The sequence below is a fragment of the Cajanus cajan genome, chromosome 7 (assembly GCF_000230855.2).
Source record: "Cajanus cajan strain Asha chromosome 7, NIPB_CcT2T_4, whole genome shotgun sequence".
Lineage (NCBI taxonomy): Eukaryota > Viridiplantae > Streptophyta > Magnoliopsida > Fabales > Fabaceae > Cajanus > Cajanus cajan.
Window position 1 is genome coordinate 47476555 of NC_138523.1, and position 18128 is coordinate 47494682.

Genomic DNA, 18128 nt, shown 5'->3' on the forward strand with positions numbered 1-18128 from the left:
CATGCATCAGACCAGAATCGGATTCTGTCACCCATCCCTAACCTCCATGACAATGAATCCATAAACCAAGAGTCACTGGTGTCCTCACCCGAAGCCTTCAATACATCACCCCACCACATAGAATCTGAGCTTCCTCTTAGTCGAGTATTGTGCATGATGGTATCACCGTACTTAGATAATAGAATTCTTGCCCACATTGACTCTGGTTGCTGAAAGAGTCCCCAACGCCACTTAGCTAATAGTGCCGCGTTAAAAGTATCTAGCTTCTTAATTCCTAGACCCCCTTCCTTCTTAGGCCGACAAATTTTCTCCCAAGATACCCATGCCATTCTCTTCTCATCCAGCTTACCACCCCATAGGAAGTTGCGCTGAATAGATGTTAGTTGCTTGGTCACCATCTTGGGCATTCTATAGAATGACATAATGTATAATGGCAAGGAAGTCAACACCGAATTTATCAAGCAAATCCTTCCCGCCATGGACAATGTCGATGCTCTCCACGATGACAACTTTTTTTTAAAGCTCAAGACCACAGGCTGCCAAGTTTTACTTCTTCTAGGGTTGGCCCCAATAGGTATGCCCAAATATACAAATGGAATGTTGGACAACTTGCAATGTAATATCTCTGCAAAGGAAATTAAGGTCTCTCTTCCCACACCAATAGCTCCTAAACAACTCTTGTAAAAGTTAACTTTAAGACCACTTGCCAACTCGAAACCCCGCAAGATTACCTTCAAGGTCCTCACATTTTCCACCGAAGCTTCCCCCACAAAGATTGTATCATCTGCATATTGGAGGATGTTAACTAATTCGCCTTTCGATCCCACTTTAATACCTCTGAACAAATCTGAATTTGAAGCTTCTCTAACCAGGCCAGTAAGTCCCTCTGCAACCAAAACAAACAGGAAAGGGGCTAGCGGGTCCCCTTGCCTAATCCCTTTTTGCATGGAAAATTCAGTTGTAGGGCTTCCATTAACCAGAACTGACATAGAAGAGGTTCTTAAGCACTCACCAATCCAGCCTATCCACTTATCTTGAAACCCAAAGCGCCTTAACATATATAACACAAAGCTCCATGAAACTGAATCATACGCCTTCTCAAAATCAACCTTGAAGTACATGCATGACTTCTTTCTGCGCCTAACCTCATCAAGCGTCTCATTAAGAACCATAGCTCCTTGTAATAATCCCCTTCCTTCCACGAAGCCCATCTGCCTATGATCGACTAAATACGGAAGCACTACTTTGAGTCTAAGTGCTAGAATCTTTGCGAGTATCTTATACATACAACCTATCAAAGAAATAGGCCTATACTCATTCAAACTTTGTGGTGTATCAACCTTGGGGATCAGAGAAATAAACGAGGAGTTGGTCCCGCGAGGTAATTTGCTATTATCATGGAACTGTTGGACAAAAAGCACCAAGTCCCTTTTCATAATATCCCAAAATTCCTTGATAAACTTGAAGTTTATACCATCTGGGCCTGGGCACCTATCACTCCCACACGCCCAAACTGCCCTCTTTATTTCATCTTCCTCGAATGGCCTGGACAACAGCTCTAATTGTTGAGCGTTTAACTGTTGGAATCTAACCCCATCCAAGCCTGGCCTATGAGTCATTGAGTCACTAAACCTTTCTTGATAGAAAGATTTAATGTGTTCTTTGACTATCGTAGGTTCTTCCTCCCACCGATTATCAATAAAAAGACCAGGCAGGTAATTCCTCTTCCTATTCAAATTTATGACATGGTGAAAATACTTTGAGTTTATATCACCCAAGTGCATCCACTTGACCCGTGCCTTTTGAGCCAGTTGAGACTCCTCTTTAAGTGCCACTTCCCAATATGTTTGTTGCAGATGAATCCTCCTCTGTAATTCCTCCTCTGATAAGATTCTAGTTTCCTCTATGAGATCAATTGCATTCATTTCCTTCATAACATCAGTAGCAGTTTGTATGGAGGTATTTCTACCTCCCCACCAATTCTTCACTTGGCATTTTATGGCTTTCAGCTTCTCCTTAACAATAAATGCTACCCAGCCAACCACTTTTGTATCAGCCCAGGTCCTTGACACCAATTCTCTGCACTCCGAGTCATTTAACCAGAAATTAAAGAATCTCCATGGTTTAGGCCCCCAATCTATCTCCCGGTTCCTCATCAAAATGGGACAATGATCTTATATTCCCCGGTTAAGGACTAACTGAGCAACTCTCGGCCACCTCTCCAACCACCTTAGCGAAACCAATACACGATCAATTCTGCTTTTAGCCCTCCCATTTGGTTTATACCATGTATATTTACGACCCGCCAAAGGGAGATCTTCCAGTTCCATCTGAGAAATAAATTGATTAAACATTTCTATATCTGTAGTAGCATAGAGACCAGTAGTTTGGCCAACCCTCTCCTCCAAGCACCTTATGCTGTTAAAATCCCCTACCACACACCACAATGCTATTGAGCTAGCTCTTTTCTTTTCCAGAATTTCATCCCATAACATCTTTTTACGCTGTCTCTCCGAGGGTGCATATATATTTATAATCACCAGTAAATCTCCAGTCACAATCCATTTGGCAACCAACCCCAAATACCCTTGACCTGCAATTTGAGATGTTACCTCAAGTTTTCGGCTATCCCAAATGCATAATAATCCTCCTGCAGCATTATTTGCAGGAGCCCAACAACACTCGCACACTCCACCACCCCATAGTTTTTTGTACAACGCTTCCGTGACAACCTCCTTCTTAGTTTCTTGTACACATAGCACATCCACCCTATGTTTCAAGACCAGCTTCCTGATGATACCATGCTTTGCCTCACTTCCGAGACCTCTAACATTAAATGAAATAATCTTCATTGATCACTAATGTTCACCCCTTCATGTGTCTGGCGTTGGAACATCTTTGCTTGTTGAATGTCTCTATTTTCCAGATTACCAAACTGCTCCACAATCACCCCCTCATCACCTTCATAGGTCACCCCTAACGCCTTTGCCCTTTCCCATTGTTTCTTGGCCTCAATGATCTCATAATTAGCCCAGAACAATCGATTGCAGTTCAATACATTTGTATCTGAAATGGAATTATTAGATGAGTTTAAATTCTGGCTCATTTGGCTTCTAACAGCTTGTGTCACCTTCCTTGACTTTGATTGATGCACCACATGTGTCGAGCATTGTATCTTTTTTTCCTCTCGCTCATCACCTAGAGGATCCAAATTTATGTTGTCATCTAACATCGTCGGTGTAACATTGGCGACGACCCCAACGGATCTATAGTTCATCTCTAGCACAGCCTTCTTTGACAGCTCGTTCGAATGCATCAACAAATATACCGGTTCCCCGCACTGGTCTAAGATAGTCCCCTTCTCGGTCATACCCTCTACTTCCACCGTATTATTTTTGACCCTTTCGGAATTGACATTGTCATTCTTTGGACCTGCTATTTGTGGCGATGCACGTGTTGAGCCCAAAATAAATCTATTGCATGTGGTTAAACTTGAAGTCCGAAGTATATTTGGACCTCGTAATAGGCAACCCCTCCCCCAAGTACATGGAAGTGACATTCTTCGACTTGATGTAAGGTTTAGCCGACCTACTTCCCCATTTCCTGAACCTCGTTTTTGGTGCCCTTTTCCTGATTGATCTTTGATATCCACCTTTTTTCCTAACACAGTACCCTCCCCCCTCACCAACTCCCTGAAGCTACCTCGTTGTAGTATACTTTTCTCTGTGTTGTCTGACTTATCTTTTGCATTGACGGCTACACTTTTCATTGCTTCACTACACGCCACCTTTGAAACTCCCGCCATCCATGAATTTGAATTTGGACAATCCGACCTAGCTCCGCCGTTGCTTCTACCTGCTGGAGATATGTCCTGGGCATAAGGATTGTCATCCCAGCTCTCGTCTTCTTCTATCGTGTCTGAGATAGAATGTAAGTCCCCACCGCAAACACTTTCATTAGATTGTAAGATCTCTGAGTTGTCCCTCCATAGGTAACACTTGCAGTTTGGGTATAACCCCGCTGTTTCTTCGACTAGTCTGATTTGTGTTCGTATTCCATTGATCTTGAACCGGGAATGTTGTTGGATGGGTAGTTGTGATGAAGTTTTAATAAGCAGCCTCGCACTCTCAATTGTCTTGAACGTGGCAGTATCTGAATCCACCTTAACCAAAGACCCTTGCATGCACACCACCTGAGAAAAACATTGTTCATTCCACATATGCAAAGGGACCCCGTAACACCTCACCCACGTTAATCGAGACCCAGGCAATGTTGTCGGATCCCAACGGTTGATATCATAGAACAATGCCCAAAACTCACTATTTTCTCCCTTCTCTGCTTCCATAAGATCCATCTCCTGCAAGCCTGAAATCAAGACTAAATAATCTCCAAAGTATCTTAGACGTACCTTTTCGTTCCCATGCAATGCTTGTAGCCCTTCCAGTTTGTCAAAATCCTCCAGTGAGTGTAACCTTGCCACCCAACTCTCCCGAAGCCATTCACTACACACCTCGGGCACTTTCATTGTAATTTCAGTCCATTCTTCGTCCTCACTATTACCTTGGATTGATGGTTTTTTCTCACACCACATCACCTTCTTTGTCCTTATCGCCCTTGTATGACGGGATCGTGGGGCTACCGTCTTCACCTCCTGGTATATATTTTGGACTGCATTTCCGTTAACCACATCAACGTATGACCTTTGGGTGTCCTTCCTTCCAGCCTCTCGTCGATATATTTTTGTCTCATGTTTCTTCTTCGTCGTTTCTTCCTTAGAGAACCTTGAGATGTTTACGTTGAGCTTAACACTCCCAATGTAGACTTTATCCAGCCGAACCTCCAGTGCTTTTACGTCCCACACGTCAATGAACTTGACGAACCCATACAAGTATCCTTTAGCATTCTTTCTTGCAGCAATGAAGACCTCCCACACTCTGCCCCACCTCTGAAACACTTTCCATAGATCTTGCTCACGATACGACGGTGGAAACTTCTCAAAATAGAAAGATGTAATTCGTCCATTCATCACGATATGACGGTGGATACGACGGTACGACAAAACATGTGTATTTGCGCGTTTAAATACATGCATCTATAGTAGTATTTTCAATTTAATGAGGTGGAAAATGTAGAAGTTATTATTTGTAATTTTTAACTTGATATATATGGATCCAATATATTGTCTCAAACATATAACCAAATATGCACTAACTGGTGCAATTTCAGTTCAAGGTTATTCGCATTGCATCGTTCATAATAAATAAACGTATTTTAGAATAAATAATACATACACAAAAAGTACAAAAAAAAACTATTTTATATTACTATATATGACAAATTTTTTTATTTTTAAAATAAACTAAGAATTATTTTTGACTAACTTCCTAAGTTGAAGCCTTTATATACTAACATTGTAGGCTCTATTTTTAATATATAAAAACTATATTATAATTAAAATTTGTAATAAATAAATATATTTAAATGTATAATTATATTTCAAAATTGTAATTAATAATTTAAATTATGATATAAAATTCTTTTTAATTATTGATAACTTAAAAAACTAATAAATTTCAACTTAGAGATATAAATAAATAAAAAGATAGATTGCGAGAGTTAAGAAGAATAAGTATATACACATATAAAATTAACAAGATAGTAGTCCGAAAGATTTTGTATTTTGTTGTTGTTGTTAATTATGACAATAGTATCGTGAAATATGAATGCAAATGAAGAAGAATAAAAAATGTTGAAAATATTTATAAATTTTTCTTATCAACCAAAAGTATTTGTATTGATATGCGTATATATAAGAGATATCCTTCTCATATAAAAAGAAAAAATCTACAGATTAAAAATTTTGTTAATAATTCACCTTTCGTCGAGTTTTTTTAACTACATTTGTAAAATTCAAATAAAAACTTTATTTAACAAAAATGATTTTAGTTCTACACAGACTAACAATTCGTTAGTAAGATAGAAGACGAGATGAGTGAGTCGCACTCTCTGATGTATATATTATAATTTTCTCTGATGTATATATTATAATTTATAAGATACAAGTGGATTAATTTTATTCTTAATATGATGAAATTCTAAAATGTTTTTTACAAAGAGAAATACATTATGATATGAAGACACAATTTTTATCCGTATATTCCGTATTATTCGATTGTTTTTCTAGTACACTTTTTTTCAATGTCTCTTTCACAATTTATGAAGTTAACCTTTACTATTATTTTTTAAAAAATTCGTCAAAATTTGTATTGAATTATTCCTAGCTACGAAATAGCATAGATATTTTTAAAACGCGGTATAATAAATGTTAGGAACTAGGAAACTGAAACAAAAAATATTTTTTTAAAAAAGAATACAATTGTTTATATAATATTTATTTTGGTCAAATATGATCACTACAAGAAAAATAACCTACATATATGGATGTTTTGTTTTACAGACATCTTGACCGTGGTTTAAAAAAAATCTATTTATAAACATTTAGTTTAAATAAAATTTAAATATTATACTTATAGCCATTTGTTATAGTTGAAATCTAAAATCCATTATTATACAACTTATACAATATAGACAAATAAACTGTTTGAGTTCATGTAAAATATACATTTATCTATAAATTTTCAACTTTTGATAACAATTTTGTCTATTAATTCAAGTCAAATTTTTTTATAGTGGATAAACAATATGACAATTATAAAAAATGTACAATATGAATAATATAAATTTTAATAAATTTGTGAGTGTCAAACACGTCTTGTATACAAGCTAAAATTTTTACCATAGAGTTGTTGACCAAAGACAACTTAATGCAAGTTTTTTATAAAGAAATGTAGCGGCAATTTGCAGGTCAAGCTTTTGGTGTCATAGGAAGATTATATGGCTCATGAACTATCGTGGTGCCGTGCCGTGAGACTCTCAGAAGATAACCCTAAACTCAAACAACCACAATCCAGGATGCATTAGTGGTCAGTTCAATCAACTGTATTCGTAGATAAGCTATGGTATATCTTGTGTAGACAAAAAGGATTGCCTCAGCTCTCTTCTTTAATTTTGTTTTGTTTTTCTGCTTTCCTTTTGTCATTTACCAAAAGAACAACTAATGAAATCATGGATTGAAATCAGATTTTACCTTGAATAATTGTCCATAGGATAACAAATTTTCCGTGTTTGTGAGAATTGTATCTTTTTTTGGTATCAATATGTGAGAATTATATCTAAGACTACCAAAAAGTGAGATAGTCAGATTCTATAAATTCACAGAAAATACTTGATATATTTTTAATTTGTCTTCCACCTAGTTTTCAACCTATAAATTTTTTTTGTTTCTCTTTTAATTCCCAAGATATCACTTGTGATCATGGTCATCTTTTTCTTTCAGATATATTTTTTCCTCCTTAATTCCCAATATATCACTTGTTAATTGTTAATTATTAATTAAGAGACAACCTAGTCCTACTCATCTATGAATAGGAAATTCTAAAAATTCTAACTCGAATTTAATCCGTTAGTAAAAATCATTTTAACCACGATTAATGACTCATCTCTTATAATAATACATAATAATTAATTAATTTTAAAATATTTTTTTAGGTAAGAAAATATTTTCAATTATCTATCACCTAAATTTTATATATTTCGATTAGATAATTATTTAAAAATTTTATTAATTAATTGCATTACATTTCATAATATTCTCACAATTAATTAAAATCATAATATATAATCAAAATATGTTAAATACATATAAAATATATATTCATTTCTAATAATTAATATAAACAATAATTTTTCAAACTTTTCTTTTATTAATAAAAATACTGATAATTATTTTAAAAAAACCTTTAATATATTTATAAGATATATTTAATTAATTAAAATATTTATGTAATATTTTTTGAAAATTTAAGATGTTACATAATTTATGTATAATTTATCTCATTTAGTTCATGATATTAACTCAACATATAAATATATAAATTATATAATTAATTTTTTATTTAATTTTAACTTATTAAAGTTTAAAATAACTTTCAAAACATAGTTGTAACTTGTAAGTTAATAATAATAAAAAAATATTGACTCTTTAGATACGAATTGTGTTTTCTATTATTTTATAAAAATTAGAGTAATTTTTCTTATAGACATTAATTATATTTATATTTTTTTTTTGGTGATATGTCTTATAACCTTTTAAAGTTAATAGAATAAATTATATTTTAATTTTTAAAAAATCAATTAATTATTTATCTAAAAATATATTATTAAATTAAAATTTTGAAATGTATACAATTTTTAAAAATTAACTTTTAATTTATGTGATTCAAAATAACAAATTGAATAAAATTATTGATAAATTTGAAGCTAATTAAATTCGTTAAGAAAATATATATATCAAACTCAGGTCAAATTATTAGTTGAATCAAATAAAATGCAACTAAGTTGCAGAGAATTAGTCCTCGTCTTGAGTATTTTATTTATATTAGTATTATCGTTGTTTATTCTTAATTTATTAATGATATTTATTCTCTACATATCTTCCCACGAAATCAATAAATAATTAAATCATAGTCATATTCATATATAATATATATGTTGGGCTAATCGGGGACAAAAACCGGAAGGAATAAGTCCTGTACCTTGTTCGCTTCCCAATGTTTGCACATTTCTCAACACATATGTTTCTCATAATAAATATTCTAATGATATAATAAATGTCATTTTATTTTATCTTATAAAAATAAAAAATGATAAATAAATGTGTATATGTGTGTGTGAGATGAATAAAAATTTACTTACTTTAAAAATAAGTTTATTTAAATTTATTTTATTCAATAATTTATATTTTATATTAAATTATTTCTAAATTTTATAAATTTAATTTATATATTAAAATTTTTAAATTTAATAACTTGATCATTAAAATTTGATATAAAATATGAATTATTGAGTAAAATAAGTAAATTTAGTCTTATATATATGAAAATGGTTTTGTTTATTATAATAGTAAGTCTATCTATACTTATTTTACTTAATAACTTATATTTTACATCAAATTTTAATGATCTAATTATTTAATTAATTTTTTTTAATATATACATATGTATATATAACAAGAGATTCGCTTACTCTAAGATTAAGTCTATATAAATTTATTTTATTTAATAACTCAAATTCTATATCAAATTTTATTAATGATCAAACTGTTGAATTTAAAATTTTAATGTTTAGATTACGTTTATAAATTTTTTAAAAATTTGAAAATGATTTAATACTTTGTTTCATTAATTCAAATTGACAAATAATCACAAAAATATTTTATACATTGATTTGAATTAATGAAATGAAATATCAAATGATTTTCAATTTTTTAATTTACATATTTGATCTAAACAATAAGAAATTTTAAATTAACGGTTAGATTATTGAAATTTGATGTAAAATATGAGTTATTAAATGGGGTAAGTCTATCAATAATATGTGTATATATGAGGAGGGATCCAATTACTCTAAGAATAAACCTACGTAAATTTACTTCACTCAATATTTGATACTTCGCTTTATCTATTCAAATCAACATATAATATATTTTTATGATTAACCGTTAATTTGAATTAATGAAACAGAGTATTAAATAGTTTTTAATTTTTTTAAAAAAATTGTAAACTTCATCTATATTAAAAAAATTTAATTTAATGGTTAAATCGTTAAAAATTGATGTAAAATAATAGTTATTGAGTAAAGTAAGTATACAAAAATTGACTCTTATAGTAATAACTATTGATTAGATTCGTAAAAGTAGGTCAAAATATGTCATTCAATTCGATTCACTACAAGTTTAAGTTGGGTTGAGCTAGAAAATTTTAATGCATTTTTAATTATAAGAAAAATTTTGTTTGGCTTAGTTACAATCTAGTTTACTATAAATCAAGTTGTGGTGAGTTGGATTGGTTCATATAATATACTTTTTATTTTATTCTTTAGGTTTTCAAATATTAGTTGATTATACATTTATATCATTAACTAAATTTTGTACATATTAGTTGTAGATTACGATAATTATTATCAATTTGATATTATTTGTCAATATTTTATGTAACAATTTTAACTTTATAAGTTGAGTAAGTTGGTTGTGGACGATGTATGCTTTTTTGACATTTTATTTATCTTATTTATTTATATAATTGCAATTCTAAAATATAAATCTTTGTATAAAATTTAATATTTTTTAATTTATTTTAATTTAAGTAAGTTAATGCGTTTAACCCACAAATATGTGATAGGTTAGATGAAGTTGATTTTTTTAACTCATCTAAAAAAGAGTGGAATTTGGTTGACCCACCAATTGTCCAACCAGTGGTGGATCGGACTAGGTTAGGTTAGATTACCCACTTTGATAACTCTATAATAATGTAAAAAAAAATTACATTGTTAATACATAAATTAAATTTTAAACAAAATAGGAAAATACATTTGAATGGAGAATTCCATAAATTTATAAAATTACTTATTCAAACTCCCTATTAATGTTTTTGAAAATATTTAAAACATTGAGCATTTTATTTATTTAGGAAGTACAATTAAAAAAGATGATTAAAAAATATGAGTGAGAAAATTTAAAATCATTGGTGCGATTAAATTCAGCAAGTGATTATAAAATAAAAGTGTGAAATTTGGCATCAAAATGAGTCAAAGGGTAGTCTTATCTCGTGAATGAAGCCTGTTTCACTTAAGATTCATTAGGCAACAGCCGTTGGATTAACACGTGGCGTACGGCCGAAGCTTATTCCGCTCCAACCGAATATTCCACTGCAACGGTTTATAAAACGCCGCTTTCATCGTCGGTTTTGTTACCAACGGAGAAACCGAAACCGAAACACAGTGAGAAGTGAGAACTGCGATGAGCCAAGACCTGAAGCGAGACTACGTCGTTTATGAAGAGATAGGCCGGGGCAGATTCGGCACCGTCTTCCGCTGCTCCTCGGCGGACTCCGGAGACTCCTACGCCGTGAAATCCATCGACAAGGCGGCGATAACCGCGGCGGGAGACCCCCTGGACGCCCAATGCCTCTTGACGGAGGCAAAGATCGTTGAGCTCCTCTCCCCTCACCCTCACATCGTGAGCCTCCACGCGCTCTACGAGGACGAGACGCACCTCCACATGGTTCTCGACCTCTGCTACGAATCGGAGTTTCACCACAGCGTGATGCCCGAGGCCGCAGCCGCTTCGGTGATGTGGCAGCTCATGCAAGCCGTGGCGCACTGCCACCGCCTCGGCGTGGCGCACCGGGATATAAAGCCGGATAACATTCTCTTCGACGAGGACAGTCGGCTTAAGTTAGCCGACCTCGGCTCGGCTGAGCTTTTCAGCGAGGGCCAGCCGATGAGCGGCGTGGTGGGGACGCCGCATTACGTGGCGCCGGAGGTCCTCGCCGGGAGGGACTACAACGAGAAGGTGGACGTGTGGAGCGCCGGCGTCGTTTTCTATCAGTTGTTGGTAGGTTTTGCGCCGTTTCGCGGCGATTCCCCGGTGGAGATTTTCGAGGCCGTTGTTAGAGGCAATTTGAGGTTTCCGACGCGAGTTTTTTCCGCAGTCTCAGCCGCAGCTAAGGATCTGCTTCGTAGAATGCTGTGTCGAGACGTTTCTAGAAGGTTCTCTGCGGAACAAGTCCTGAGTGAGTTTAGTATATATTCGTCTTTCATGCAATATTCAAATCATTTCATGTTAATTTTGATTCATTATTTATAATTTGAATAGGGCACCCGTGGTTTAGCATTTGTGAACAGAACATGCGAACAGAGTGAGTGTATACTGCACACCGCACCCCTAGAGATGATTTTTATGTTCTCTGATAAAAGATTGAAGAAACCTCTTTTTTATCCCTTGCCTTCGGGATTCACCAGAGTATAGAGTACAGAGAAACCCAACTTGGGCTTCTGCTTTTCTTAGTTTCTTCTTCTTCTTTGATGTATGTTTTGAAATAATTTGGCGTTTGGTAACTCTAGTGAGAAGAGAATGTTTTGTGTATAATTTGAGTATTTTCTTTTTCAAGAATAAATAATAGTATAATTCTATATTGGAAGTTGTTGGTTTGCTGCAATAGCAGTGACGCATCTTTACTAGTTTCTAAATATTTGTGAGGGGATTAAGGATTCCCCTAAGGCCTAAGGTGAGATGAGAATAGCAATCTTAATTCAATTGAGATTCTACTTTCTTGGCTTTATAGAATTGATCGCTACATTCCGAAATAATTCTACCGGATTCTTCTAACGACCTTTTTAAGGTGTGGGTAGGAATCACTGATCTGGATTCAGTTCAGATTCCACCTCCTTCCCTCTTGTATTCAATGCTAAACATATTATTTAGACGTAAAATCAGTAGCACTGTTTGAATTGAGCTAGGAAAGCTAGTAAATATTCATACACACCAAAAAACAAAATCAGTAGAAAGATATCTGTCATCAAAATTACATTTTTATCCTCTAATAATGAGTTTACGTTAACATAATTGAATGTCATTCTCGTCTACTAGTTGTTTTCTTTTAATCATACTTTTAATCTTTTATTTTGTTTTTTTAAATTATTTTAATCTTTTATTTATTAAAATGTTTGTTTTGATATTTTATCTTTTACATTTGAATTATTTTAATCATTTTAAAATAGTAATAATTTTTTAATTTTACAATATAAGTTTGAATAAATTTTTGATTGATTTAAAATATGAAATTTGTATGATTGTATTTATCTATATGAAAACTATCAAATTTTACTTGTGTTCAAATACAAAAGAACTATAAACATAGTAAAAATCATGTAAAAAATATATCTTGTGTATAAGAACTAAAATATAATATGAAATTATACTTTTTTATTTATTTTAGAAAACTTATTTTTACGATTTAAAAATTTGTATTAAACTTCAGTTGTATATAATGATTTTATATAAGTGAATCTAATGAAACAATTTTTAAGTCTTGAAATAGTATATTTAAAAGATAAAAAAAATATAAAACATATAATAAATAAGATAAATAAGATAAATGACTAAATGTAAAATTTGACAATTTTCTCTACAAAATTTCATTTTTTTAATAAAATTTAAAAATTTAAAAATGTTATACAATGATGACATATGTTTGTGACATATAATAAGTATTTTGGCTCTCTCAAAATATTATGGTAGGATCGACCACTACATAATGTACAACTAATTAAATAAGACTTCTTGATTACTATTCTATTATTTGACTCAAGCACTTTAGTAACAAATTTAAAATTTGGTTAAAAGGGTTATAGTCCTTAAATATTTTTTTTCTTTGTTAGTTCATTTTTACACTTGTTTTATTTTGTGTTTCTTATTCTTGATGAAAGGCCTTAATTATAAGTATGTTCAACATAAAAGAGTGTTTTAATAGCTTATAAATTAGTTGAAAGCCTACAAATTATAAGTTAGAATTGTATTTAGGAAGATATTTGAAGAATTTATAAGTTTATTTGAACGACTTAAAAGTTCCTTTGTCAAAATAAACTTGTTTGACTTGTAAGCTTATTTTAAAAACTTATTATAACCTATTTTCACAAGCTAATTGAAGTAATTTACAACTTATATAAACTCTTTTTTTTATTTTTTTTATCATCATTAATTTACTTAAAATTATTTTTTACCTTTCTTAATTTAAAAATCATATTTTTGTATATATTTTACTCTATCACTCTTCTTATTAAATAAATAAATATGTCATTTTATATTAATCAACTATCTTATACACTTTCAATTCACTTATAAACTTTTTTAGTTAACTATAATATGATGCATCTTTCAATAGCCTATATAAATGATAAATCATTGAAATGTGATTTATGCTAATAAAGATTCTTTATACACAAAATTAAAAAAAAACAAAATTTAATTAATATATTATAAAATTAAGTATTTATTAATTGTGTTAAATTTTGTTTGTAGCGACTAATATATTTGTTTTTAAAAGTATTAAAAATGTATAAAATGTTAGTTTGACTTCCAAGAACATGGTACTATGATTTAAGAAGAGTATTAAAATACTCGTGATCACAGTTGTATTCTGAAAAGGAAAAAAAACTCATACTCATTTATATTTATATAGAATATAATACAGAAATTTGTTGTGGAGATTTTAGTTCATACAATTCTTTATAGAAATAGAAATTATAAAGACGATTGGAATTTAAGAGTTTATGCAAACTTAATTCTTTTTGAAATTTGAATTTGCGGAATATTTTTAAAGAATTGGCATTTTAAATTAATTTGACTAACATATAACATAAAAGAAGGTAAATTTGTCTAAAAAGTAGGTCTAAGATGTATGGAAAAATATTGAGTGGCGAGCTACAGTAAAAAACATTGACTCTAATGGTGATTTGTATGTACAGCGTGAAAGAAGAATGCGTGGCCACAAAGGCAAATGGTTAATTAATATCTATGAATCTATCTATCTACAAGACAAGAAGCGAAGCTAGAACACACAATCTAAACCCCTTGTCGTGTTGCATCCTCCGTACCTTTCCGTAATTACAAATTTATGATATTTTTTCTTCTTTTTTTGATTTGCATCTCACATTCTTTATTTATTCAAACTGTCGTACGTACTCCTGGACTGTGATCAATCTGTACTTATCACTCGCACCCCATGTGCAATGCAGTCTCCTCCTACCTTCAAATATCTAGTTTCCCATCCCAACCCACTTACACTTTCAGTCAAATTTATCATACTTTAAAATTAAGAAGAAGAATAAAAAGCAAACCAAGGCAAATAGTGTTGATATTATTGACGCACCAAATAATTTTGTTTAACAAGACATGTTTTGCAATAGCTAGATAGACTGACACAAAAGACTCTATATATTGTTTTTCGCCCTAGTGGATAAGGAACTTATTTATTTAATTAAGGGTTTGGAACTGTATTTGATTGTGAAAACAATTATTTTAAAATTTAATTCATTAATCACGCCATAATACATGCATTCTATGGAATGAAAAATGTTAACCTCGGAAAAGATAGAATGGAGATGCGAAGATGAGTCCAGAAATTAGGTTTGGACAGATGTAATGGAAGTGACTTGCTGACTAATGACGGCTATGTGCCAACATTATGTTAGTTGGCTATTCAAGCATGGAAAGGTCGGTTTTGGGTAATAAAGTGCTTTGCATTGTCATGCAATTAACCTTTTACATAGAAAAGTCTAATTTAATATTCTTGTATGTGCTACATTATATCATACTCTCTCCATTTTTTATTCATAGTCATTTAATATTTTGCACAAAATTTAAGAAAATAATTGATATTTTAATTTTAAAAAATATTTATTACTTACTTTCTTATTTTATCCTTTATTTTTTTATAGTATTTCGTTAAAAACATATTACTCTTTTAAATACAACATTAACTTTACCTAGATGGTTGGAGAAAAAATAGGTAAATGTTATAAACAAATAAACACATTGTTTAATAAACATAAATTAATTATCAAAGATAAAAAAAAAAAAAAATAATAAGTCATTGATTTTAATAAAATGATAATGAAAAAAAAAGACAAATTCTGACAAAATGACTATAAATAAAAAATGGAGAGAGTAGTATAAATTAATAATTTTTTTAAAAAATTTAAAAAATTACAAAGATGACCGAAGATTGAACTAAATTTTCCATGCTTCTGATTATCCAAATCCTCCGTCTAGTTACTAGGTTAATCCTAATGATTAAATTAATAAATTTATTTATAACATGTTAACAATATAATTATTTTTATATTTTTATTTAATTATGTTTTGTTATATAGTAAAAATTAACTTTTTAATAATTAACTTAAAATATAAAGTTGTTGAATAATTAATAAATATACCAATTAACCATATATTTAAAATTAAAATTGTTATAATATAGAAGATAATTTCAGAAAATTTTAATTTTTTTTCGAAGATAATTAGTCATCATTATAATCTAAGACCATGTTATAAACATAAATGATAAATATCTAATATCTTATTATGATCTACAAAAATTACAATTATATCATTATTATCATTAATAAATTTATAAATTTTGACATTTATGACTATTATTATGTCTATTTAATAAATTATAACTTTTATCTATTCATGAGAAAAGATGAATTATCTAATAATTATGATTTGCAGTGTACAATTTAAAATCTTAATCATATCAAGATTAAAATAGTATAGAGTTCTTCAAATTCAAAAATAAAAATATGAAAAGTCTAAACTTTTATCAACTCGTCTAATCCATGTGGAAAGTAAGATCAATCGATGAGAGATTGATAGAATATAAAAGTGAAAAATTTACATAACATATATTATGAAATGTTTATTAAAATAGAAAAATAATTTATAACAAATACTAGTAATATAAAATTAGTAAGTGCATATGAGATTGATTGGAGAATGGAGGGTGAGTGAGTGTGCACTCCTGACAACGGTTGGTGGTCCACGTAGGGTCCCAAGATGAACATAACGTGTTGATTTATCTGGTAAACAGCAATTTATACGTGTCTGTCATGCACAAGACACAATCGGGAAATCTCAGGGCCACTGGGCCCAAACCTCACTATCAATTCAATATATGTACTCAACTCAACATTCACATAGAACAAAAATCAATTTATGTTTAAAGTTTTCTTATTTAAAATAAGAAAAACAAAAGTTTCTTATCTTTCTCACTGTTGAAAAAAATCCTCTTTCAAATCTCCTTCTCCACAACAATAAAAAGTCATATTTGTTTAATATAAATTGACGTCTCATGCCTGAATTTATGATAATATTTTAATGTATATTTATTATTTATGATTCGGTATGGAAAACACGAAATATGCTCATTTTTTAAAATCAAGTGGAAACCTCTAAATTGCCCATGAAGTGTTTGGACGTGTGATTGAAATTTAAAAGGAGTCTATCTTGAAGGTTGATCATGCAAAGTCAAGGCTAGAAACCAATCAGCATATTGGATAGATTCATCCTCCAAATAATGGCTAAACGATCATTGTGGTGCTATATATCAAAATGAGGTTGTTTTGAAACATATTATACATTTATGGCTGTTTTTTTGGGTGTCGCTATAAGCTACAGCGACACTCATGACACGTGACAATTTTGTAACTCCAGCGAAATCACGAAATCATGAAAGTCATATTGATAATGTTGCTATAGCCTATAGCGTCACAAAACAGCTCCACTGAAATCGCTATAGCCTACAGCGTCAAATATTTAATATAAAAAAAATAATTTTACTATAAGTAAATAATTTAAAAAAAAATAATTTGTGAAAGTGGCGCTATGGCCTATAGCGACACGGTGTCGCTATGGGTCATAGCGTCACCCAATTAAAAATTAAAAATAGGAGAAACAAATATTTATAGAAATTATTTAAATGAATTATTAAATATTTAAATACATATTTAATTCGTAATATAAATATTTAAAAGAAAAAAATATAAAAAACAAACAAATTCAAAAAAAGAAAAATAATATATAAAAAAAACTAAAAAACTAGCAGTGTCCATAGCGACACTGCTTTTATTTTTTTTTCATTTTTTTTAATTACACATTTTTCGTTTAATTACGTTTAATTAATATATAAAGAAATTATTAAATATTTAAATACATATTTAATTCGTAATATAAATATTTAAAAGAAAAAAATATATAAAATAAACAAATTCAAAAAAAGAAAAAATATATATAAAAACAACAGGCAGTGTCCATAGCGACACTGCTTTTAATTTTTTTTTTCATTTTTTTAATTACGCATTTTTCGTTTAATTACGTTTTTTAAAGGAAAAAAATATTATGTTTAATTACGTTTTTGTAGCTCAGTTTATTTTAAAATTTAATTATATTATATTAAACAAATTATATATAAATACTGAAAATGCAAGGCGCTATGGCCCATCGCTATGGGCCATAGCGCCTCTCTTAAAAATTATATAAAAATTTATTTTAAAATTACATTTTTAAAAAACTTAATTTTATTTTTATAAATATATAATAAATAACTCAGTTTATTGTTTTTATTTTACATTTATATTATTTTTGTTTTTTTATTTTTTTTCTTAGAGGGTGT

The 18128-nt window shown here is 30.4% G+C and overlaps 2 protein-coding genes across 2 annotated transcripts; one reads left to right on the forward strand and one right to left on the reverse strand.

The window, feature by feature from the left end:
• Nucleotides 1-2174: 2174 nt before the first annotated feature.
• On the reverse strand, nt 2175-2852 carry LOC145950054 (uncharacterized). The gene has a single exon (XM_083060978.1). It carries the CDS (start codon nt 2850-2852, stop codon nt 2175-2177), a length of 678 nt encoding a protein of 225 aa, XP_082917104.1.
• A 7999-nt stretch (nt 2853-10851) lies between these two features.
• On the forward strand, nt 10852-12092 carry LOC109805242 (phosphoenolpyruvate carboxylase kinase 1). Its single transcript, XM_020367259.3, has 2 exons — nt 10852-11690; nt 11774-12092. The coding sequence occupies exons 1-2, from the start codon at nt 10916-10918 to the stop codon at nt 11818-11820; spliced, it is 822 nt and encodes a 273-aa protein (XP_020222848.1). The 5' UTR covers nt 10852-10915; the 3' UTR covers nt 11821-12092.
• Nucleotides 12093-18128: the final 6036 nt, after the last annotated feature.